This window comes from Bufo gargarizans, chromosome 2 (assembly GCF_014858855.1).
Source record: "Bufo gargarizans isolate SCDJY-AF-19 chromosome 2, ASM1485885v1, whole genome shotgun sequence".
Lineage (NCBI taxonomy): Eukaryota > Metazoa > Chordata > Amphibia > Anura > Bufonidae > Bufo > Bufo gargarizans.
In genome coordinates this window covers 715724324-715749934 of record NC_058081.1, presented here as the reverse complement: position 1 = coordinate 715749934, position 25611 = coordinate 715724324, and the positions used below count along the sequence as shown (strand labels likewise).

Below are 25611 nucleotides of genomic sequence, written 5' to 3'. Positions count from 1 at the left end.
CTGCAAAATTAGGATTTTGCCCAAAATGGATGTTTTTTTTTAATAACAGAATGTGACAGCAGTATATAACGCTTGTATTTCACACTGACAGATACAGCAATGGCTGTAAAATTTAGTATTTTGCCCAACAACTGTGTTTTTTAAAACCCAAAAAATTATTACAATCGTTCAAGCTTGTATTTCACACTGACAAATGCAGCAAGGGCTGTAAAATTTAGTATTTTGCCCAGAAAGGGTGTTTTTTAAAACCCAGAAAATGATTGCAGTATTTTGAGCTTAAATTGCATACTGACAAATGCTGCATAGGCCCCAGTTGGAGGGTATTGCCAAAAATGGGTGATTTTTTTAAACCCAGAATATAATTGCAGTATTTCAAGTTTGTATTTAACAATCACAGATGCAGCAAACGTTGCAAAATAAGGATTTTGACAAAAATGTTTTTTTCTTTTAATAACAGAATATGACCGCAGTATATAACGCTTGTATTTCACACTGACAGATGCAGCAAGGGCTGTAAAATTTAGTATTTTGTCAAAAAAGGGTGTTTTTTAAAACCCAGAAAATGATTGCAGTATTTCAAGCTTATATTGCACACTAACAAATGCTGCATAGGCCCCAGATGGAGGGTATTGCCAAAAATGGGTGCTTTTTTAAACCCAGAAAATTATTACAGTCTTTCAAGCTTGTATTTAACAATCACAGATGCAGCAAACGTTACAAAATTAGGATTTTGCCCAAAATGGGGTTTTCTTTTAATAACAGAATATGACCGCAGTATATAACGCTTGTATTTTACACTGACAGATGCAGCAAGGGCTGTAAAATTTAGTATTTTGTCCAAAAAGGGTGTTTTTTAAAACCCAGAAATTTATTGCAGTATTTCAAGCTTAAATTTAACACTGACAAATGCGGCATGGGCCCCAGATGGAGGGTATTGCCAAAAATGGGTGTTTTTTTAAACCTAGAAAATTATTGCTTTATTTCAAGCTTGTATTTAACAGTGAAAGATGCAGCAAATGCTGCAAAATTAGGATTTTGACCAAAATGGGTGTTTTTTTTTATAACAGAATGTGACAGCAGTATATAACGCTTGTATTTCACACTGACAGATGCAGCAATGGCTGTAAAGTTTAGTATTTTGCCCAAAAAGGGTGTTTTTTAAAACCCCAAAAATTATTACAGTATTTAAAGCTTATGTTGCACACTGACAAATGCTGCATAGGCCCCTGATGGAGGGTATTGCCAAGAATGGGTGCTTTTTTAAACCCAGAAAATTATTACAGTCTTTCAAGCTTGTATTTAACAATCACAGATGCAGCAAACGTTACAAAATTAGGATTTTGCCCAAAATGGGGTATTCTTTTAATAACAGAATATGACCGCAGTATATAACGCTTGTATTTTACACTGACAGATGCAGCAAGGGCTGTAAAATTTAGTATTTTGTCCAAAAAGGGTGTTTTTTAAAACCCAGAAATTTATTGCAGTATTTCAAGCTTAAATTTCACACTGACAAATGCGGCATGGGCCCCAGATGGAGGGTATTGCCAAAAATGGGTGCTTTTTTAAACCTAGAAAATTATTGCTTTATTTCAAGCTTGTATTTAACAATGAAAGATGCAGCAAATGCTGCAAAATTAGGATTTTGACCAAAATGGGTGTTTTTTTTATAACAGAATGTGACAGCAGTATATAACGCTTGTATTTCACACTGACAGATGCAGCAATGGCTGTAAAGTTTAGTATTTTGCCCAAAAAGGGTGTTTTTTAAAACCCCAAAAATTATTACAGTATTTAAAGCTTATGTTGCACACTGACAAATGCTGCATAGGCCCCAGATAGAGGGTATTGCCAAGAATGGGTGCTTTTTTAAACCCAGAAAATTATTACAGTCTTTCAAGCTTGTATTTCACACTGACAAATGCAGCAAGGGCTGTAAAATTTAGTATTTTGCCCAGAAAGGGTGTTTTTTAAAACCCAGAAAATGATTGCAGTATTTCGAGCTTAAATTGCATACTGACAAATGCTGCATAGGCCCCAGATGGAGGGTATTGCCAAAAATGGGTGATTTTTTTTAAACCCATAATATAATTGCAGTATTTCAAGTTTGTATTTAACAATCACAGATGCAGCAAACGTTGCAAAATAAGGATTTTAACAAAAATGTTTTTTTCTTTTAATAACAGAATATGACCGCAGTATATAACGCTTGTATTTCACACTGACAGATGCAGCAAGGGCTGTAAAATTTAGTATTTTGCCCAAAAAGGGTGTTTTTTAAAACCCAGAAAATGATTGCAGTATTTAAAGCTTATATTGCACACTAACAAATGCTGCATAGGCCCCAGATGGAGGGTATTGCCAAAAATGGGTGCTTTTTTAAACCCAGAAAATTATTACAGTCTTTCAAGCTTGTATTTAACAATCACAGATGCAGCAAACGTTACAAAATTAGGATTTTGCCCAAAATGTTGTTTTCTTTTAATAACAGAATATGACCGCAGTGTATAACGCTTGTATTTTACACTGACAGATGCAGCAAGGGCTGTAAAATTTAGTATTTTGTCCAAAAAGGGTGTTTTTTAAAACCCAGAAATTTATTGCAGTATTTCAAGCTTAAATTTCACACTGACAAATGCGGCATGGGCCCCAGATGGAGGGTATTGCCAAAAATGGGTGCTTTTTTAAACCCAGAAAATTATTGCTTTATTTCAAGCTTGTATTTAACAGTGAAAGATGCAGCAAATGCTGCAAAATTAGGATTTTGACCAAAATGGGTGTTTTTTTTTTATAACAGAATGTGACAGCAGTATATAACGCTTGTATTTCACACTGACAGATGCAGCAATGGCTGTAAAGTTTAGTATTTTGCCCAAAAAGGGTGTTTTTTAAAACCCCAAAAATTATTACAGTATTTAAAGCTTATGTTGCACACTGACAAATGCTGCATAGGCACTAGATGTAGGGTATTGCCAAAAAATGGGTGCTTTTCTAAACCCAGAAAATTAGTGCAGTATTTCAAGCTTGTATTTAACAATAACAAATGCTGCAACGGCCACAGATGTATTGTCTTGCCAAAAATGGGTGATTTTTTTAAACCCAGAATATAATTGCAGTATTTTAAGCTTCTATTTGACTGTCACAAGTGCACATACAGTCATGTGAAAAAATTAGGACACCCTTTGAAAGCATGTGGTTTTTTGTAACATTTTTAATAAAAGGTTATTTCATCTCCGTTTCAACAATACAGAGAGATTAAAGTAATCCGACTAAACAAAGAAAACTGAAGAAAAGTCTTTTCAAGATCTTCTGTAAATGTCATTCTACAAAAATGCCTATTCTAACTGAGGAAAAAGATAGGACACCCTTGCCCCTAATAGCGAGTGTTACCTCCTTTGGCTGAAATAACTGCAGTGAGACGGTTCTTGTAGCCATCTACTAGTCTTCGACATCGGTCTGAGGAAATTTTACCCCACTCCTCAATGCAGAACTTTTTCAGCTGTGAGATGTTTGAGGGGTTTCTTGCACGTACAGCCCTTTTCAAGTCACCCCACAGCATCTCAATGGGATTCAAATCTGGACTTTGACTTGGCCATTCCAGGACTCTCCATTTCTTCTTTTTCAGCCAATCTTTGGTTGATTTACTAGTATGTTTTGGGTCATTGTCATGTTGCATGGTCCAGTTCCGCTTCAGCTTTAATTTTCTAACTGATGGTCTCACATGTTCTTCAAGCACCTTCTGATACACAGTAGAATTCATCGTGGATTCTATGATGGTGAGCTGACCAGGTCCTGCTGCAGCAAAGCAGCCCCAAACCATGACACTTCCACCTCCATGCTTCACAGTTGGTATGAGGTTCTTTTCTTGGAATGCTGTGTTTGGTTTACGCCAAACATGTCCTCTGCTGTTGTGTCCAAATAATTCAATTTTGGACTCATCTGTCCAAAGAACATTATTCCAGAAGTCCTGGTCTTTGTCAACTTTATCTCTGGCAAATGTCAGTCTAGCCTCGATGTTTCTCTTGGAAAGCAAAGGTTTCCTCCTTGCACACCTCCCATGCAAGTTAAACTTGTACAGTCTCTTTCTGATTGTAGAGGCATGTACTTCTACATCAACAGTAGCCAGAGCCTGCTGTAGTTCTCGAGATGACACTTTAGGGTTTTTGGAGACCTCTTTTAGCATCTTGCGGTCTGCTCTTGGGGTGAACTTGCTGGGGCGACCAGTCCTGGGCATGTTGGCAGTTGTTTTGAAAGCCCTCCACTTGTAGACTATCTTCCGGACAGTGGAATGGCTGATTTCAAAATCTTTTGAGATCTTTTTAAATCCCTTCCCAGACTCATAGGCTGCTACAATCTTTTTTCTGAAGTCCTCTGACAGCTCTTTTGCTCTCACCATGGTGCTCACTCTCACTTCAACAGTCAGGAGCACACCAAACTAAATGTCTGAGGTTTAAATAGGGCAAGCCTCATTCAACATGCAGAGTAACGATCTACTAATTATGTGCACCTGGTGTGATATACCTGTGTGAGATCTGAGCCAATTTAAGAGGGAATACATGTGAGGGTGTCCTATCTTTTTCCTCAGTTAGAATAGGCATTTTTGTAGAATGACATTTACAGAAGATCTTGAAAAGACTTTTCTTCAGTTTTCTTTGTTTAGTTGGATTACTTTAATCTCTCTGTATTGTTGAAACGGAGATGAAATAACCTTTTATTAAAAATGTTACAAAAAACCACATGCTTTCAAAGGGTGTCCTAATTTTTTCACATGACTGTATGCTGTGCTGGTGCACAGAACTTGCATAAAATGGTTGCCACCGCCCACCTAACTAACAGACAGATAAAAGTTATTTTTCTGTGTCACTGGGCTCAGGGCAGGGTAAAAAGAATGTGCACTGTACCCACAAAACAAAATCTAGGTTCTGTCCTATTCTCTCCCTCACAGCAGCAGCCTCCTATCCCTACACTAATCAGAGCAGAGTGACATGCAGCGCTACGTGACTCCAGCTTATATAGAGGCTGGGTCTCATGCTGCACTTAGCCAATCACAGCCATGCCTTTTTTAGGCATGGCTGTGATGGCGTCTAAGGACACACAAGTTAAACGCTTGTTGATTGGCTGCTCTGCAGCCTTTCAAAAAGCGCCATTAACTCGGCGAACACCGAACCCGAACTTTTACTGAAAAGTTCGGTTTCGGGTCCGGGGTCCAAAAATCCTAAAGTTTGGTACAAATCCGAACTTTACAGTTCGGGTTCGCTCAACCCTACTACTGAGCAGTTCAGAGACAGCTAAGTGATAGTGTTGGGATATAATAGGGAGGCATTATCCACACTATTGGTAGAGAGCAGGGCCAATTGAACAGCGTAAAGCCTGGCAAATAGGAGCTATTTTATTACAACTTGCTGCACTAATTGAGGTGAAAACACGTTCTAATACTACAGATTTTAGTTTTTTTGAATTATTTTATATATAAGTAATTCCATCAATCCTTCTGTTATTGGATTGAAACTGCAGTCTGATACTACAGACTTTGCTGGTGGTGGTGGGGGGTTTCACGTTCTTTTATATATAATTCAATATGTTAATCCTTGATTATCTAAGTGGGGTGAAATTGTGGCTTGATACTACAGATTGTAGGGTGTTCGCGTATTTGTATACGTTATTCAATCTGTTAATCTTTGATTGTCTGATTAGAGTGAAATTATGGCCCGATACTACAGATTTTAGGTTGTTTACATTCTTCTATACATACGTATATCCCTTAATCCCTAATTGTGTAATTGGGGTGAAATTGCAGCCTGACACTACAGAATTTAGGGTGCTCATGTTCTCTTATATATAAGTACTTTTGTTCATCCTTTTTTTGGGGTTGAAATTGTGCACTGAAACTTACAGTTACTGTTACAGTACAGTTTGTCCAACAGACAGGTGCCAGGCCCTTCTAAGAGAACGGGCAGTGGCTAAAATGTTTCTGGAGCTGGCAGAAGTAGCAGCAGAAGAAGGTAGGGTGGTAGCAGCAGTCGCAGTGACAGGTCAGAGCTGCCAGTGTCATCTAGCGGTTGTGTTTTGACCAGCAACCCAGCTGTCTTTGAATGGTTGACTCAGTGTTCAACATCATCTCAAGTGACATCAGACACCTCCAGCCAGAAGTGAGTTCCTCTGACACCAGGAACAAGGTTGTGCCCCCACCTGTCCTGAACTTGCTTCTTTCCTTTTCTGTTCCTTCTGCTCTGAAAGAATTGTATGCCGTCGGCTCGACTTAGCTTTTAAGCAAGGACAAGCTTATAGAGGACAGTCAGCAACTACTACCCACTCCAGTAGGCGGGCAAGTAGCGACGATGAGAGTTGCATGGGAGCAGGTGTTGCGAGGGGTCAGGGATGCGGTCCTGAAACTGTTGAGGATGACATCAGTGACGTACAGACAGTAGTGGATGATGATGTGGCCGATATCATATAAGAAGGGTGATGTCACGAATAATGGGGAGGGGAAGGACACCAGAATAACAACAGAAGGGGAAGGACAAAGAACTAGGCCTCAAGGCTAGGGAGAGGGGAACGTTCACCTCCTAGGAAACCCCTAAACCTGGCCCTGACTCCTGTCAGTATGTACAGACCCTGAAGGTGGGAAAATACATACGCCTGAACCTAAACCCTAGGAGCCCTGAAATTACCCAAAGGTAGTGACAGGGAATGAGACAACTGGTTCTTTCCCTTGTGAATGAACCACCGTCTCCCTGAGGCCTAGTAACAACAAGCACAAGAGAGCAACTAAATACAAAGATCAGTACAACTTATCTTATATAAAATTGATGAGCAGGAACACAGGAAAGGTCCACAGACCAACTCTTCCAAATCCAAGCAGAGAATATAAACAGCATGGTAAGAACGGTGAGACCAAACTAAATAAGGAATGCAGCAATTACCACAAGCTGCACCTGACAAGAGGTGTGGTCATTACCAAACAACAACACTGAGAATTGAGAGACTGTCAGTTAACCTCACGTGTAGCAAGTCTTTCAGATCTTCTAACCTCTGACACGGGAGGTACCGTGACAGGTGAAGATGGAGCTTCATCATCAGGGGATGATGCTGGCAGCTTGGGTGTGAGGCAGTGGCTTAGCCAGCAGGGTGCTAGCATGGCCATGAATCATCAGGGTGGCAGCAGTGTGAGGTCTAAAGCCAAACTGTCCCAGGGTAGACCGTCTGCTACTCAAGAACCTACCTGCCTGGAAAGAACTAGCGGTGCACAGGATCATGGAGGCAGTGACAGCAGTAATAGCAGTAAGTCAGCACGGAGTGCTGTAGGTGACCATGGTCACCAACTTAAAATTGGAACCATGGTCACCTACAACAGGAATAATATTGTGTCGGTGCTGCGTCAAGGAGGGCTGATCCATGCACCCTTCATCACATATGTCTTTAATGTGGTTGTAATGTGGCTCCTGAAACTGTCCACCCATCTGCAAGACATCCTGAAAATGGCCAGGAAACTTGCATGAACTTCATCCACTCTTACACTGCAAAACACCACCTCCATGATCTGCAAAGGCAGAATAGCGTTCCCCATCATCTCCTGATATGCAACGTTTCCACAGTTTGAACTCCACCCTATATATGTTGGACTGACTATATGACCAAAGGAAGGTCATAAATTATTTCTTGATGATGCAGGTGGACCGGAGTACTCCCCTTTGTAACTTTGACGTTAGCTAGTTGCAGCTCAAGCGTGACACCTGCCGTCTGTCAGGCCCTTTGAAGAGGCTACTTTATTTGTCAGTCGCCAGGACCATAGGATGAATGACGTCATTCCACTCCTTCACATCGTGGTGCAGATACTGATAAATATGGCTGGAGAAGGGACAGAAGACGTGGCGCCTACATCTCACGGCCACTTGAGACCTCTGAACTGGAGGAGGACATTCATGCATAAGCAATGTATATGGAAATGGTGGTTTTTCTACACAAGTGATAGGAGAGGAGCAGGAGTTGCAGAAGGAGCCGGAGGAGCTAGAGGGCTATGATGAAGACCAGGCAGATGACCATGAGACAGAGTGGCAAGATGCAGTGGAGATGGAGGAGGGAGTCCCTCCAAGTCCCTTGTGCAAATGGCCCGATGCATGCTCATTTGCTTGTGTAGTGACAGCTGAAATGTCACAATTCGGCAGAGGAATGACTACTGGCTCTCCACCATGTTAGACCCTAGCTACCAGTCCAAAATGGGGGCCTTTTTTACACCCGTTGAGAGGGAGGATAAACTGAACTACTATCGAGACATCCTATGTAGTTAATTTGCTACTGCCTATGTGCACCATTGCCCATCCTCACGAAGGTCTGACCGGGGGGGCGCTCATGTTCTGCTGCCATGGCTGCTGGAGGGGGTGGGGGGGCAGGAGCAACAACAGCTTCATCAGCAGCAACCTATGTCTGGAGTCTCCAATGAGCACTTTTCTTCACCCGCCTACTGAAGAAACCACCCACCAGCAGCAGCAAGACATGAAGCAGAACCTGAACCAGTAGGTGATGGCATACTTGTATGGCACCCTGCCACCCCAAATCCAACATCACCTGGACTACTAGGCAGACAATCTAGATTTGTGGCTGCAACTAGCCGAGTTTGTCCTGGACAAGCTTTCCTGCCCAGCCAGTAGTAGGGCATCAGAACGGGTGTTTAGTGCATCGGGGGCCTGGACTACTGGGCAGCCAATCTAGATTTGTGGCTGCAACTAGCCGAGTTTGCCCTGGACAAGCTTTCATGTCGAGCCAGTAGTAGGGCATCAGAGCGGGTGTCTAGTTACCCCAAGGAAAACTTGCCTTTCCACCCAAAATGTGGAGAGACTGACCTTCGTAAAGATGAATCAGGCATGGATCAGCCAGGATTTTTGCACAAAAAAGTCCAAATGGATCCAGCGAGTAAAATCAATGATTTATGTCTACTTAAACAAAAATGTATGAACAAGTAATCCTCCTGCATATTTTTTTTTTTAAATGAAGAAATAAAGAATCATTAATTTTACTCACTATATCCATTTGGACTTTTTTGCTGCATCTAAGTTGGGTGTAAACACAGCCTGGATCCGTGCAGAGCAGGTCAGAGCACCTTTACCACTTGAGAGCTGGACTTTGTTCTATCTACAAGGATTTTCATATGCCAGTTCCTGATGCACTAGACTAGATCATTCTGTGTGTGAGACCAAAACTTTGGGAAAAATTACCTGTTTCTTCTGGCCACCTGCTTCAGCCACTATTTTGATGCAGCCACCTGTTTGATGCCAACTACCTGCTGCCATGTTCTCTTACTGCCACCCACCATCTTGTGCTGTTACTGCCACTGAGTGTTGCTCCGCCACCCTCCCTACTCTGTAACTGGGCCACTGTGTTGAGTCCTCAAGCGTAGCCACCTCACCACTCTGTAACTGGGCCAATGTGTTAACTCCTCATGCAGTTGCCACCTTACCACTCTGTGACTGACCACTATATTGACTCCTCATGCGGTTGCCACCTTACAACTCTGTGACTGACCACTATGTTGACTCCTCACGCAGTTGCCACCTCACTACTCTGTAATTGGGCCACAATGTTGACTCCTCATTAGTGATGAGCGGCATAGGCAATATTCGTTTTTGCAATAAATTAGCCAATTCTAGAATTTGTGATCCCCGGTCATTATTTTTGCGATTGCTCAAATCGGCACTAATGATGCACATATTTTTTGCGCAATACATGCAACTTCACATGTTATCAGGTCTGAGTAGATATTACTGATTGGTGCACTAAGTATTGTTGTGCCATCACAGCACTATGTATGTAGCATGTATGTATTCTAAAGTGAAGACAAATAAGTCACAGGGGCCTGATGAGATACACCCAAAATTATTAAAAGAGCTTAGTGGTGAGCTGGCAAAACCGTTAACAGATTTATTTAACCAATCATTAGTAACAGGAGTCGTCCCGGAAGATTGGAAATTGGCAAATGTCGTGCCCATTCACAAGAAAGGTAGTAGGGAGGAATCGAGCAACTATAGACCAGTGAGTCTGACATCAATAGTAGGCAAATTAATGGAAACCCTATTAAAGGATAGGATTGTGGAACATCTAAAATCCCATGGATTGCAAGATGAAAATCAGCATGGGTTTACTTCAGGGAGATCATGTCAAACAAATCTTATAGATTTTTTCGACTGGGTGACTAAAATAATAGACGGTGGAGGTGCAGTAGACATCGCATATCTAGATTTTAGTAAGGCTTTTGACACAGTCCCACATAGAAGACTTATCAATAAACTGCAGTCATTGAACATGGACTCCCATATTGTTGAGTGGATTAGGCAGTGGCTGAGTGACAGACAACAGAGGGTTGTAGTCAATGGAGAACATTCAAAACAAGGTCATGTTACCAGTGGGATTCCACAGGGATCTGTACTGGGACCAATTTTGTTTAATATCTTCATAAGTGATATTGCAAAAGGCCTCGATGGTAAGGTTTGTCTTTTTGCTGATGACACAAAGATATGTAACAGGGTTGATGTTCCTGGAGGGAAACGCCAAATGGAAAAGGATTTAGGAAAACTAGAAGAATGGTCAGAACTCTGGCAACTGAAATTTAATGTGGATAAGTGCAAGATAATGCACCTGGGGCGTAAAAACCCAAGGGCAGAATATAGAATATTTGACACAGTCCTGACCTCAGTATCTGAGGAAAGGGATTTAGGAGTAATTATTTCAGAAGACTTAAAGGTGGGAAGACAATGTAATAAAGCAGCGCGAAATGCAAGCAGAATGCTTGGATGTATAGGGAGAGGTATAAGCAGTAGAAAGAGTGAAGTGCTTATGCCGCTGTACAGATCACTGGTGAGACCTCACTTGGAGTATTGTGCGCAGTACTGGAGGCCATATCTCCAGAAGGATATAGATACTCTAGAGAGAGTTCAGAGAAGAGCTACTAAACTAGTACATGGATTGCAGGATAAAACTTACCAGGAAAGGTTAAAAGACCTTAATATGTATAGCTTGGAAGAAAGAAGAGACCGAGGGGATATGATAGAAACTTTTAAATACATAAAGGGAATCAACTCGGTAAAGGAGGAGAGCATATTTAAAAGAAGAAAAACTACCACAAGAGGACACAGTTTTAAATTAGAGGGGCAAAGGTTTAAAAGTAATATAAGGAAGTATTACTTTACTGAGAGAGTAGTGGATGCATGGAATAGCCTTCCTGCAGAAGTGGTAGCTGCAAATACAGTGAAGGAGTTTAAGCAGGCATGGGATAGGCATAAGGCCATCCTTCATATAAGATAGGGCCGGGGGCTATCCATAGTATTCAGATATATTGGGCAGACTAGATGGGCCAAATGGTTCTTATCTGCCAACACATTCTATGTTTCTATGTATGGACAGCAGAGAAACAGTAATTCCTACCACACTAACCAACACCCTGCACTAACAGCTACACTATATCATTATCTAACCTACACTGACTATCTCCCACTAACTATCTGCATTATACACTGAACAAAAATATAAACACAGCAATTTTGGTTTTGCTCCCATTTTGCATGAGCTGAACTCAAAGCTCTGAAACATTTTCTACAGACACAAAAGACCCATTACTCTCAAATATTGTTTACAAATCTGTCTAAATCTGTGTTAGTGAGCACTTCTCCTTTGCCATGATAATCCATCCCACCTCACAGGTGCGACATATCAAGGTGCTGATTAGACAGCATAAATATTGCACAGGTGTGCCTTAGACTGCCCACAATAAAAGGCCTCTCTGAAATGTGCAGTTTGATCACACAGCACAATGCCACAGATGTTGCAATGTTTGAGGGAGCGTGCAATTGGCATGCTGAGCATGCTGACTGCAGGAACGTCTACCAGAGCTGTTGCTCATGCAATGAATGTTCATTTCTCTACCATAAGCCATCTCCAAAGGCGTTTCAGAGAATTTGGCAGTACATCCAACCGGCCTCACAACCGCAGACTACATGTAACCACACCAGCCCAGGACCTCAACATCCAGCATGTTCACCTCCATGATCGTCTGAGACCAGCCACCCAGACACCTGCAGCAACAATCGGTTTGCATAACCAAAGAATTTCTGCATAAACTGTCAGAAACCGTCTCAGGGGAGCTCATCTGCTCGTCGTCCTCATCGGGGTCTGGACCTGACTGCAGTTCATCGTCGTAACCGACTTGAGTGGGCAAATGCTCACAATCGATGGTGTCTGGCACGTTGGAGAGGCGTTCTGTTCACGGATGAGTCCCGGTCTTTACTGTTCAGGGCAGATGGCAGACAGCGTGTGTGGCGTTGTGTGGGTGAACGGTTTGCTGACGTCAACTTTGTAGATCAAGTGGCCTATGGTGGCGGTGGGGTTATGGTATGGGTAGGCGTATGTTATGTATATACACAGGTGCAGTTTATTGATGGCATTTTGAATGCACAGAGATACCGTGACGATATCCTGAGGCCCATTGTTGTGCCATTCATCCACGACCATCACCTCATGTTGCAGCATGATAATGCACGGCCCCATATTGCAAGGATCTGTACACAATTCCTGGAAGCTGAAATCATCCCAGTTCTTGCATGGCCAGCATAGTCACCGGGCATGTCACCCATTGAGCATGTTTGGGATGCTCTGGATCGGTGTATACGATAGCATGTTCCAGTTCTTGCCAATATTCTGCAACTTGGCACAGAAGAGGAGTGAACCACCATTCCACAGGCCACAATCAACAACCTGATCAACTTTATGCGACATAGATGTGTTGCACTGCGTGAGGCAAATGGTGGCCACACCAGATACTGACTGGTTTTATGACCAACCCTCCCCCCCCCCCCCCCAGTAAGGCAAAACTGTGCACATTTCAGAGAGACCTTTTATTGTGGGCAGTCTAAGGCACACCTGTGCATTGTTAATGCTGTCTATTCAGCACCTTGATATGCCGCACCTGTGAGGTGGGATGGATTATCTCGGCAAAGAAGTGCTCACTAACACAGATTTAGACAGATTTGTGAACAATATTTAAGAGTAATGGGTCTTTTGTGTCTGTAGAAAATGTTTCAGATCTTTGAGTTCAGCTCATGTAAAATGGGAGCAAAACCGAAAGTGTTGTGTTTATATTTTTGTTCAGTGTATATATGAGCTAACTAACTATCTAATGTAATTGGATAAGGAATAGGATCCAGATGAAAGCACAGAGCACAGCAATGTCACTGCTCTCTCTCTCAAAACTGCAAAAAAAAAAAAACACAGAAAATGGCTGCTGGGGAGGTTCTTATATAGTAAGGGGGATGCAACTTTCCTATTGGTTGCTAGGGATGTTGCTAAGCTCTGACAAAGACATTGCAGCCTTCTCATTGGCCCACAAGCAAAAAGGGAGGTTACTGATAAAAAAAATATCTAGAATATTTGCGATTACGAATTTAAAGCACTATATTCTACATCTTCGTGAATTCTCGAAGTACTGATATTTGCGATAAAAATTTGTGATTAGAATATTCACGATCCACAATAATCCTCATGCGTTTCCACACTCACTACTCTGTGACTTTGCCATTGTGTTGACTCCTCGTGCAGTTGCCACCTCACCACTCTGTGACTTTGCCATTGTGTTGACTCCTCGTACAGTTGCCACCTCACCACTCACCATTAATTGAACCTCAGGACTCAGGATTGGGATTCTGTGGGCTGTTTGAAAAATTGCAAATAGTTGCATATAGTTTATTGCAAAGGTCTTTTTGTGCTGTTTGAATTAATTTAAAACCCTTTTTTCCTTCTGCTGTGTGCCTGGGTAAGGGAAGTGGTTTGTACTCCCAGGTGCTATTAAAGGGGTTATCCCATCTTAGACAATGGGGGCATATCGCTAGGATATGCCCCCATTGTCTGATAGGTGCGGGTCCCACCGCTGGGACCCGCACCTACAAGGAGAACGGAGCAGAGAAAGTGGAAGAGGGCGCACTGCGCATGCGCAGCCGCCCTCCGTTCATTTCTATGGAGCCGCCGAAAATAGCCGAGCGCTGGCTCGGCTATTTCCGTCGGCCCCATCGAAATGAATGGGAGCGTTGGCCGCGCATGCGCGGTGCGCTCCCATTCACGTCAATGGGAGAGGCGGGGAGCTGTGCCTTGTGGTGGACGGACCCTGGCAAACCTGGGGTCCTCCAGCCACAACTCTCCCCGGCTCCGTTCTCGTTGTAGGTGCGGTTCCCAGAGGTGGGACCCGCACCTATCAGACAATGGGGGCATATCCTAGCGATATGCCCCCATTGTCTAAGATGGGATAACCCCTTTAATTGAACCTCAGGACTCATTCTAAGCTTGTTCTGCTGGGCTTGCTGCACTAAGTGGCTTGTGAATAAGTGGAGTTAAAGAACCTGAGTTAAAGACAAGGAGTCAAAGACAAGGCACAAAGAGTAATCTACTTTTTTTCATCTTCATTGTTTCTTTTTGAAACTGGGATTATGGCTAGTAACATTCAAGGTTTCCTTCAGTTCACAGTCTGCGATATGCATGCACGACTGGAGCAGGTGTTCCAGGGTGAATACCGCTGTGAAATATGTGAGCATGTTGCCCATCTGGAAGCTCTTGTTAGAGATCTGGAAGAGCAAAATGCTAATCTGAGGGCGATTGATAATCTTGAGAGGAGGATGATGATCACTGAGCAAGCAGTTAGTGGGGTAGATATCGAAGTTGGAGATCAGTTGGTGGATCAACAGGAACAGGCAAGTAACTGAGTTAATGTGTTTAGAGGAAGTAGAAATGGATCCAAGAAGAGGTCAATCCTGTTTTTGTGCTACCAAGCAAAATTGCCAAATTGGGCGATGATGCCAGGGTGTCATTGTCATAAATGGCAGCTCTAGCGCATACTGTTGTTCCTAATAGCTGGAAGAAAAGCCCAGCTAGTGGTCGGGGGTATGGTAGTGCAGGTAGTCCTAGACAGTTAGTGGTTAAAGGAAATTCTATAATCAGGAAGACGGATAGAATAATTTGTCACCAAGACACCCTCAGCCGAATGGTTTCCTGTCTCCCTGCTGCCAGGGTTCAGCATGTGGTGGAATGGGTGGATAAATTACTGCGGGGGGCTGGGTGACCAAGCTGTCATAGTCCATGTTGATACCAATGACGAAATAAATGGAAGGTGGAATATACTTAAAGGGGTTGTCTGAGTTATTTTTTTGTTCTTTCTATGTACCTAACTAAGCAAATATAACAGCTTTCCAATGAACTCACTTTATCTCCGGTGCCTGGTTTCTCAGATTTCACTGAGGGTCACATGACCTGTGATGTCAGCTTCTCTCCCTGCTCTGATAAAGGTCGTTAACAAGCTTGTAAACGAGGCGTCACTGTTCTGGCCACGCCCCCCTTCACTGCCTTCTGCTCTCTGCTAGGATTCTTAACCCCTTCAGCTGCACAGCTCTGCAGGCAGTGAGGAGACATATGCTGGGCACTGGAGCTGACATACAAGAGAGAGCATTACACTAGAAGGTAGGGTGAAGATCCTGTGTGTATTAGCAGTGTCATTATACAGCTGGGACATGTAGTCCTACACATACAACATGCTGCAGAGTCTCCCAGCAGGCAGACATGTCACTCAGAGCAGCTCTTGTATTCACTCCCTTAGCAGAGCAGGGGGAGGGGCAGAGATTGTTTTTATTGCATGTAAACAAAGGGCCAGAAAAGAACCAGGGAAATGAGGCAAAATATATATATTTTTTTTGCATAAAACTTGCTTACCTCAGTTATATATCAGATTTTCAGTGCTATATATATTTTTTTTTCATAACTCGATCAGGGGCATGGATTAGCGGGTCCTGGGGGCAGGGTTTTAGGTTTTTGAGGGTGGACACATTGTGGCAGGGGGCGTGCCTGGGCTCCTTCCTGATAAGGGTCATGTGACCAAACTTCTATTGGCTAATGCATTTTTTTAGGAATATCTCAGGAACGGTCCTAGAGAGCTGAGACCTGGTCTAAAACCTTCCCGGACACCCGATGTACCTGTGTGCCAAATTTTGTGATTGTAAATGCGACGGTGTGGATCCTTTAGCAGACATACACACATATGCACTCAGCTTTATATAATATACCATATATATATATATATATATATATATATATATACAGATAACTTGGATGTGTAATAGAGATATGGGGAGGAGAAGAGTATAAGCAGCAGCTAAAAAAATCATATTATCTGCAAGATGTACAATTCATTTTACTGAGTCCTCTATAATACGTACATTTGATGTTCAGTGTTCCTGATAAATCTAAGTCTTCCCCATTAGGATACGTAGCGATGCACTGAACAGGACTCCCATGATCCACATATGAAGGAATGTAAGTAAGTTCTGATTCTTCTCTCCAGTCTCCTTGAGAAACCTCCACTGAATTATTTTTCACTTGTCCAGGTTTGTTCCATCGTAAAGAAGGAGGACTGGAGCGGCACGTGTGGTCTACAGCACATCGTATAATGGTGGCTTCTCCTTCAGTCATAACATTAGACCGATAAAGCCAAACATTCACTTTATCTGTGAATTAAAGGCAAAACAGAAAATCGTCATTACTTATTCTTAATTCTGTATTAACCCCTCCAGGACACATCCAGTTTTCACCTCCTTGACCAGGCTTATGTTTTGCAAATCTGACATTATGTGACTTTGGCCTCATGCACACGACCGTTGTGTGCATCCGTGGCCGTTGTGCCGTTTTCAGTTTTTTTTCACTGACCCATTGACTTTCAATGGGTCCATGGAAAAATCGGAAAATGCACCGTTTGGCAGCCGCATCCGTGATCCGTGTTTCCTGGCCGTGAAAAAAATAGGACCTGTCCTATTTTTTTCACGGCCAACGGTTCACGGACCCATTCAAGTCAATGGGTCCTTGAAAAATCACGGATGCACACAAGATTGTCATCCGTGTCCGTGATCTGTGTCCGTGATCCGTGTCCGTTTTTTCCTATCATTTCAATGGCAAACTTGACTTAGATTTTTTTTTCATTTTTCATGTCCGTGGATCCTCCAACAAACAAGGAAGACCCACGGACGAAAAAACGGTCACGGATCACGGACCTACGGACCCCGTTTTTGCGGACCTTAAAAAAAACGGTCATGTGCATGAGGCCTTTATGTGTTAATGACTTTAGAAAGCTTTTACTTATCCTAGCAATTCTGAGATTGTTTTCTCGTGACACCTTGTGCTTCATGATAGTGGTACATTTAAGTTGACATATTTCACCTTTATTTATTTACCGAAAAATTTTATGAAAAATGTGGTACTTTCAAAATTAGAATTTTTGTGCTTTTAGGACAGATAGTTATACCTCAAAACAGTTATTAATTAAACATTCTACTTTATGTTCACATCATTTTGTAAATGTCATGTTAATTTTTTGGGGACATTAGAAGGCAAATAATTTTAAGAAAATTTCCAAAGCCAACTTTTTTAAGGACCAATTCAGTGCTGAAGTGATTTTCAGGGGCTTACATAATTGAAACCACCCATAAAAAAAACATCAATTTTAGAAACTACACCCCTCAACTTGCTAATTTTAGAATCTTGATCAGCCCTTCAGTTGTTCCACTTTCATTTGTGCTGCAAAATATGTGACATTTCCCCCTTCACACAACTTTTTAGAAGTGATGATAAAAGGGTGTGTGCCATGGGAATAGCAGTGGGCAGTCCCCCTGGAGGAACCGACTGTAAAACAGCATTGGGGTCTCGGGTGCTGCTGTGGTCTGTATCATTAGTATTCCTTGGAGCTTGCACTTTTTGCACTATTACTCATGTTCCCCCTTTTTAGGTTTCTGTTTGTAAGGGCTTATGCACATTAACGTAAGCCAGCCTGGCCAGTGCTGAGGAGCACAACTTACAGTCCGCAATGCATGGGCACCAACCTGCCATATGTGGACGCAAGACCTATTCACTTGAATGGGGTCTGCAATCTGCATCCGATGCACTACTTTTTAGCGGTGCGGAGGCACGGACAGAATAACGGTTCCTTGCCTCCGTTCCGCACCGCACCTGAATGGTTCCGCATTAGTGATGTGTAGCACAAACGGCAGATGCTCATATATTGTTGACCCGCTGTTTGCAGGCCGCAATACAGGCCCTGGCCAAAAACAGTCATGTGCATGAGCCCTTATGCTGATGCTTTGTCCTGATCAATTGTGTGCCACATTGTAGCTCCTTGTTCTGTGTGGGTATGGAGGTAACCTTTTAATCATGAATTATTTTTAATCCGGATTTCCTATAATAAAATATTATGGGGGTCATTTACAAACAGATAATGCAACACTTTTTGACATCTACTTGTCACAGATTGCGATGCAATCTGTAACTTTTTCCCCTTTTCTGCCACTCACACCAGTTCCTTAAAAAAGTTGCACAGCGTAGGTTGGGCCGACCCATCTTCATTTATCATTTTCTATACCTGTTTTAGGCAAAGAAAACTATCTATAATATGGAAGCTGGTGTAGATTTACACAGGCGGAGGATACTGCAAAGTTATATAGAGGCCAGCGTCTCTACAAAAAATCGGAGCATCCACCGCTGGCATCTAAAACGCAGATCTTAATAAATGACCCCCTATGCTTTTTGATAATTTGAATATATTGTGTGGTGTCGGTATTCTTGGTGTTTTTTTGTGGCATACATACAACACCGCAATGTGGTACTGAGTCTAGCGTGTATAGGTGCAGTGCTGGCGGCCCACCAGAGTTAAGTCTTTTTGAAGAAAGACATAAATCTACAGCGGCTAGTAGGAAGGCAGGAAGGTTTGTCAAATTTTTGCCAAAGTATGAAGAAATACACTCTATGATAGGAACCCATTGAGGGCAATAGAGTGGTAACCAAAGAGACCCTATTAACACTACTATAAATAAGCAATCCTAAGCTTTTTAGTCTGAGATAATTAATCTTAACAAATAAAAGTTATGTTTTAATATTAGGTCACACACAGGCTATTTATCAGCTATTAGTTTTTCTAATTTATATAAACCCTGGACTAAACCAAGGTACTCCTGTTCTCATCGCTTCAATATGTTGTGCCCATCATGTGCCAGTATAAAATGTCAGCCCTCTTATTATTTTGAAAGCCCAGGGATAAAAGATGACCATGTGCATTTGCAGCTCAATGTGGTGATTTATGCAGCTTGTGCTGACAACTGTAGAGACTTTGGGGTGAAATAATAAATGGAGCCACCAGGAAGTTTCTCCATTTGGAAATGTTATTAAGCAGTGGAGCATTTTGACACCACAGCTATTTTGCTAAAATGATTGTGCAAATTGCAAGTTTTCCACAGATCTGCAATTTCACTGCCCAATATGTTGCAATCAGCTGGTGCCATCTGAAACACACCACACCCTGTAAAGAAGTTCTCTCAGTATGATCAATGCTATTAATCCAGGCATACTGCCTGGTAGAGTTAATCGCGCTGATTAAAATGATACCTTTCTTTTGTCTGTATGCTAAACAGCTGCAGAGATATCTGTGTCTTTATTCACATTCATACTTATTGATGAACCCTTGGAGCACTTCTTTTCTAATATCCCTGTATTCTGCACACTCCCCCTTTTACCTGATTGTCAGGGCTAGACATCAGCATGCAGAGAGCAGAGCTGTGTCCTAGCAAGATGATATCATATGCACTACTTACTATAGCCTTACTTCAATGAGAAGAGTTAAAGGGGTTGTCCGAGTAATGAAAAAAAATATACAGCACTGAAAATCTGATGGGCAGTAATATATAACTAAGCTAAGCAAGTTTTATGCAAAAAATATATATCTATTTCCTCATTTCCCTGGTTCTTTTCTGGCCCTTTGTTTACATGCAATAAAAACAATCTCTGCCCCTCCCCCTGCACTGCTAAGGGAGTGGATACAAGAGCTGCCCTGAGTGACATGTCTGCCTGCTGGGAGACTCTGCAGCATGCTGTATGTGTAGGACTACAAGTCCCAGCTGTATAATGACACTGCTAAGGGAGTGGCTACAAGTATTGCCCTGAGTGACATGTCTGCCTGCTGGGAGACTCTGCAGCATGATGTATGTGTAGGACTACAAGTCCCAGCTGCATACTGACACTGCTATTACACACAGGATCTTCCCCCTACCTTCTTGTGCAATGCTCTCTCTAGTCCTTCAGCTCCTTTGCCCAGAATTGTCACTGCTGCAGCTAGTGGCTACCCAGTGTGTGCAGCTGAAGGGGTTAAGAATCCTAGCAGAGAGTAGACAGCAGTGAAGGGGGGCGTGGCCAGCACAGTGACATCTCGTTTACAGGCTTGTAAACGACCTTTATCAGAGCAAGGAGAGAAGATGACATCACAGGTCATGTGACCCTCAGTGAAATCTGAGAAACCAGGCACCAGATAAAGTGAGTGAATTGGAAAGCTGTTACATTTGCCTATTTAGGAACATAGAAAGAACAAAAAAATAACTTGGATAACCCCTTTAATTAGAAAGCTAATATACAGATGTAGCTTAGCTAAAATTGACTCTGAAAACAGATGTCACAGTATTACTGTATCTTGGCTATCTCATGACAAAAGCCATTGAAATCCATTAAAATTGTAGTTAACTTTTTCTTGCCATTCTTTAACCATCAAGTTCAGCTCAAGCACAATATATATATATATATATATATATATATATATATATCAAAACCGATGATATGTGTTAGCTTTAGTATAGAAAAAACTGAGTTGTCAATATTTTACGCCCTTAGTCTGGAGGTAAGTGGTCAGCCTTGAATGTAGATATTCCAGGTTTAAATCTTAAGAGAAACTTTTAGATTTTTTTCATCCCTCATTTAACCCCAAATAAAAGGCTATAGCTTTAGTATATTAAGAACAATGTTTTTTTTTTTTTATGTTTGGAAAGTTAATACATATTGCTGTTTTTTTTATAATCATATATTGTGCCTGTGAATAAATCAGTAATTTGTTTTAGGTTCTAAGCATAAAAACCTAAATTCTTACTATTGTACTGACTTTTATTATAGGTTAAATGAGAGAAAGAAAAAACAGAAAACAAAAACCTGTCTCTATTGTGACTTGAAATTAGGAACATCCCCAAGTAAGGCTGATAACGTACTACCAAGTTATACTTTATAGCTTTACTTCTTAAAAATATAACTTTTTTTCTAAGCTACATACATTACAGGTTTCAATCTAATTAGAGACAAGCGGATTTTGTATTATTGAAAAGGTATGTCAGATTACAAGTAATATAAGACAATATATTGATGACAATATGATGTCTAACACACCCATTTTCCAAATAACGATAGCGCATGTAACGAAGTAATGAAAATCGCATATGGGGGGGGGGGGGGAGGATAAGGAGGGGGGGAGATAGGAGGGATGGGGGGGAACAAGGGAAATAATACATGTTGTCATTGCAAAATACAATTGTAAAACTCAGGTACAAGGTTAATGCACATCAGCTGAGATTATTACTTATATAAACAAATAAATAAGTTATGACGAATTTGGGTACAAATTATAATGATATCAGAAAAAAGGCATAGAAAGCTTACTTGTACATGGATATAGCACGTCTGTGATAAATTACAAGCTGTCCCTCTACACGTTGCACATATTAGAGAAAATAGCCTATTCAGTGTTAAGACTTTGACACCAAGTTAGGGTTGGTAAGTCGTATGTCAGAGGTCTCTTAGTTGCTCGGGGATTCTCGGAACAGTTTCCATGGATTCCATAATTTATGGAACTTGGCATGCGATCTGGATGCCCAACTAGCCAGTTCCTCCATCAGGAAAATTTGGTCAATTTTTTCATACCAGCTTTTTAGTGACGGAGGGGAGGTATTAAGCCAATTCACTGGTATTAGCAACCTTGCTGCTTGGACTAAAAGGGTAGGTAAATCGGATATCGAAGGCTTCCATGTTTTGGACGTTAACCACAGAAGAACTGAGTGGGGCGATAATTCAATTGTAGTGCCGCAAATTACATTTATGATTTGCTCAACTTGTTTCCAATATGAACGAATCAAGGGGCACGACCACATAATATGGCCTAAAGTACCTTTCTGAGACTTACACCTCCAGCATGTATCATTTTCCATGAAGCCCATTCTAAAGAGCTTATGGGGGTCATTGTACCATCTGGTTAGTGTTTTAAAAGAATGTTCTTGCACCTTTATGCATCTGGAGAAACCATGCGATCTCAAGAAGATTAGATCAATTTCCTGAGGAGAAAAAAGCCGGTTGAGATCACTTTCCCAAGCTCTTATGAAGGCCGGAATACTGCTTCCTTTATTGGGTATTAAGCGCTTGTACAGAAGTGAAACACTATGTCTCGGGGGTGGATTTTGTATTTTAAAATTCATTTATGCTGTGTTTGGTGGTAAAAGCAGAATTGAGTTATGGATTCCGTTACCACGGACCATAACGCAATTCTGTGATGGAATGCACAACGGAATGCCCTTAGAGGCAATTGAAGTCTATGGGCAGCAAAACGGATCCGTCCTGTTTCCGTTATGCAGGGGAGTCCTTATATGTTGTGCCTGTTAATAAAGCAGTAATATGCATTAGCTTTCTAATTATAGAAATCCACTTTTCTCAATATGATAAGGCTATAATACATAGTGCATATAATATGTGCATGCTAGGATACAGGTCTATGACATGGCTCTGCCCTCAGCATGCTGATATCTAGCCCTGTCAATCACAGAGAGGAGGGAGTGTGCAGAACAAGGGGGTGTTACAAAAGCAGTACTCCAAGGGTTCAGCCCCACCCCCTGGTGTTCCAATGTGCATATCAAAACACAGATATCTCTGCAGCTGTTTAACATACAGACAAAATAAATCATATTTAATATCATTTTAATCATCATGATGAGCCCTACCAAGCGGTGTGTCTGGTTTAATAGTATTGATCATGTTGACAGATGCTCTTTAAATTGTTAGGGGGGTTCTACTGGGAACATAAATGTGAACATAAAGTTCTGTTGGGTTATGCTACAGGGTCCAGAAGGGAAAGACCACATTTTGGCTTTTGCAGCACAGATTTTGATGCATCGGTTTACGGGCACCATGTTGCTTTCAATCAGCCTCTGGGGTACAAGTACAGCCATTTTCTAACAGCCATATGTCTTTTACTTTTCTCTCAAATGAGCCGTGTGAGTGAGGAACTATTTCTTGTAGGATAAGTTGTCAGTAACATTGGTTCTATTTTGGGATAGAAGAAACCTTTTGATTGGTTAAACCAGGGATAGGCAAACTGCGGCTCCTCAGCTGTTGTAAAACTACAAATCCCAGTATGACCAGTCTGCCAACAGCTATCTGCTTACAGCAGGGCATGATGGGATATGTAGTTTTACAACAGCTGGAGAGCCGCAGTTTGCCCATCCCTGTTTTAAAGGAAAGGGTAGGAACTCAGGCATTGCTTTTTAGGTTTAGTTATTGCAGCATACACCATGTGGGAAAATGTGTTCCAGTATTGTTTCTCTTTGTACAGTAAGGGGTTGTCCCACCATAAGAACGTATCCCCTATGTTTGTATAGGGGAAAGGTATCTGGTCAGGGTCCGACTGCTAGGAAGTAAATTCGGATTTGCAATATTTCGCAAATTTTTCACCGAATATTCGCCATAAATTAGCAATTTTGAGAATTTGTGATCTCCAGTCATGGTTTACTTGATTGCGAAACATCGCCAATGTAATATATTCACGATAAATTCGCGATTAGAATATTTAACAATATTCGAGAATATGAATATATAACACTATATTCTAAATATTTGCGAATTTTTGAAGTGGCGATATTCACAATTAACATTTGTGATTCGAATATTCGCGCTCAACACTATTAGGAAGGTGAAGTCCTCAGAGTGAATAGCAATAACATGCATGCTGCCGCTCCATTCATCTGTATAGGAAGTGTACAGCGCTGACCTGTCACCAGCAATCCCATAGAGTTGAATAGAGCAGCAGTGCTCTTGTGTGTCCGAGGCTCCATTCACTTCTGGGATTCCAGCACCGCATTCTTGTGATCATTAGAGTTTCCAGTGGTCACATCTCCACCAATCAGATACTTATCCTCTATCTTTTTTCCAACATTTATTTTAATAGTTTTTGTTCCAAACAAGTGTACAGTTATACATTACTACAATAATCAGGGATGGTTGTGCGAGTCATATTTAAATAGCAACTTCAATTAGAACCCCTTCATTGTGTCCCTAGGGTTCAAACCCTCCTATACGTAGAGCATGAACCCTGAGGAAAACCTGAGAAATCCCAAAAATATCTCCCCCCTTACCCCCACCCTTCTCTGTAACCAACCCTAAACATTCCCTTACCCAGAACAAAGCAGTCTCTCTACTGGATTACCCCTATTGCAGCCTCTCCTTGTGTCCGGCAGCCATCCCGCGGCCCTCCCAATAATGGGTATATTTATTATCAAAGTATAGTCGTTTTAAATCCTGAATAATATTCTAGTTATTAACAGACCCAGAGGGATTTTTAAATCAAGTATCAAGTCTCCATGTGTAAAATCGTTTTTTTCCCGGTATCTCGACTTGTTTAAGAGACTTAACCCACTCTAAGTGAAATGTGTATTTGAGATATACTATTACTACTTCCATGGCGAGTATATATATCTGGTCTCAACTATTGGGCCAGTAAACAATTTTTAGCAATCGCCAAGAGCCAGTGACCCAAAGGTGGTCCCTGTTCATTCTATATCCGCCTCCCTGATCATCCAACTCCACTTCCGCATGCAGAATGGCAAGAAATGGTGTCAAGGCTCCTTGGAAGCTGCTAATTTTATTCAGAACAATTCCCACTTGTGCCCAGAAGCCTCTCAGGTTTGAACAATCCCACAGACCATGGTATAAGTCAGAGTGTCAGAGAGGCTATTGATGGCCTACCTGGGCATTTTAGAAAGGTAGCAAAGTCATTTGAAGACCACTCCTGGGACATATCTCTGACTAGACCTCTACTATAGTTTCTCAGCTTTAGATACAAGTAACTAGGACCTTTCAGTCGCCACCTCCCTGCCAACTCAGATAATGTAGCCCAACGAGGGTATTTTTCATGGAACAAGTCTTCCAATCGCTTCAATCTACCATCCACCCACAGTGCAATTGCACTCTCCAGTCCGGGCTTGAATGATAGGCTATGGACAAAGGGGAGATGTTTGGAGAATTGGTAAAATGGATGAAAATGCTTTTTCAATATCTTCCATGCAATTATGGTGTCTCTGAAAACTAGGGGTCTCTTTATTGGGACTGGAGATCTTTGTGTTTAACAATGCCACCATATTCCAAGGTTTGGCGAGTTGTTTTTCCAGTTGTATTAGTAAGTAGTATGATGTATCTTTAATCCAATCCAGGATATGGCGGCTAATATATGTTAGATTATAACCTCTTATATCAGAGAGATTAAGTCCTTCCTGTTGCTTTTTAAATGTTAACTTCCCCAAAGAGATTTTCGGTCTGTTCCCCTTCCATATAAATCTAAGAAACCTACGCTCTAACAGTTGGATGTCGGCATGCTGTAAGAGTAGTGGGATAGTCTTGAGGGGATACAACAGCTTTGACATACACATCATTCTAATTAGGTGGCACCTTCGCCAAAGAAAGTGGTAAACTGTGCCACCT

The 25611-nt window shown here is 41.7% G+C and overlaps 1 protein-coding gene across 1 annotated transcript in view; it reads right to left on the bottom strand.

Moving 5' to 3' along the window:
• The window catches only part of LOC122929123 (B-cell receptor CD22-like), a 518995-nt gene that overhangs the window by 313934 nt on the left and 179450 nt on the right, over positions 1-25611 (bottom strand). The window contains exon 4 of the mRNA XM_044282611.1: positions 16239-16526. Coding sequence (XP_044138546.1) covers positions 16239-16526 — 288 coding nt within the window. The remainder of the gene's footprint in view (positions 1-16238; positions 16527-25611) is intronic.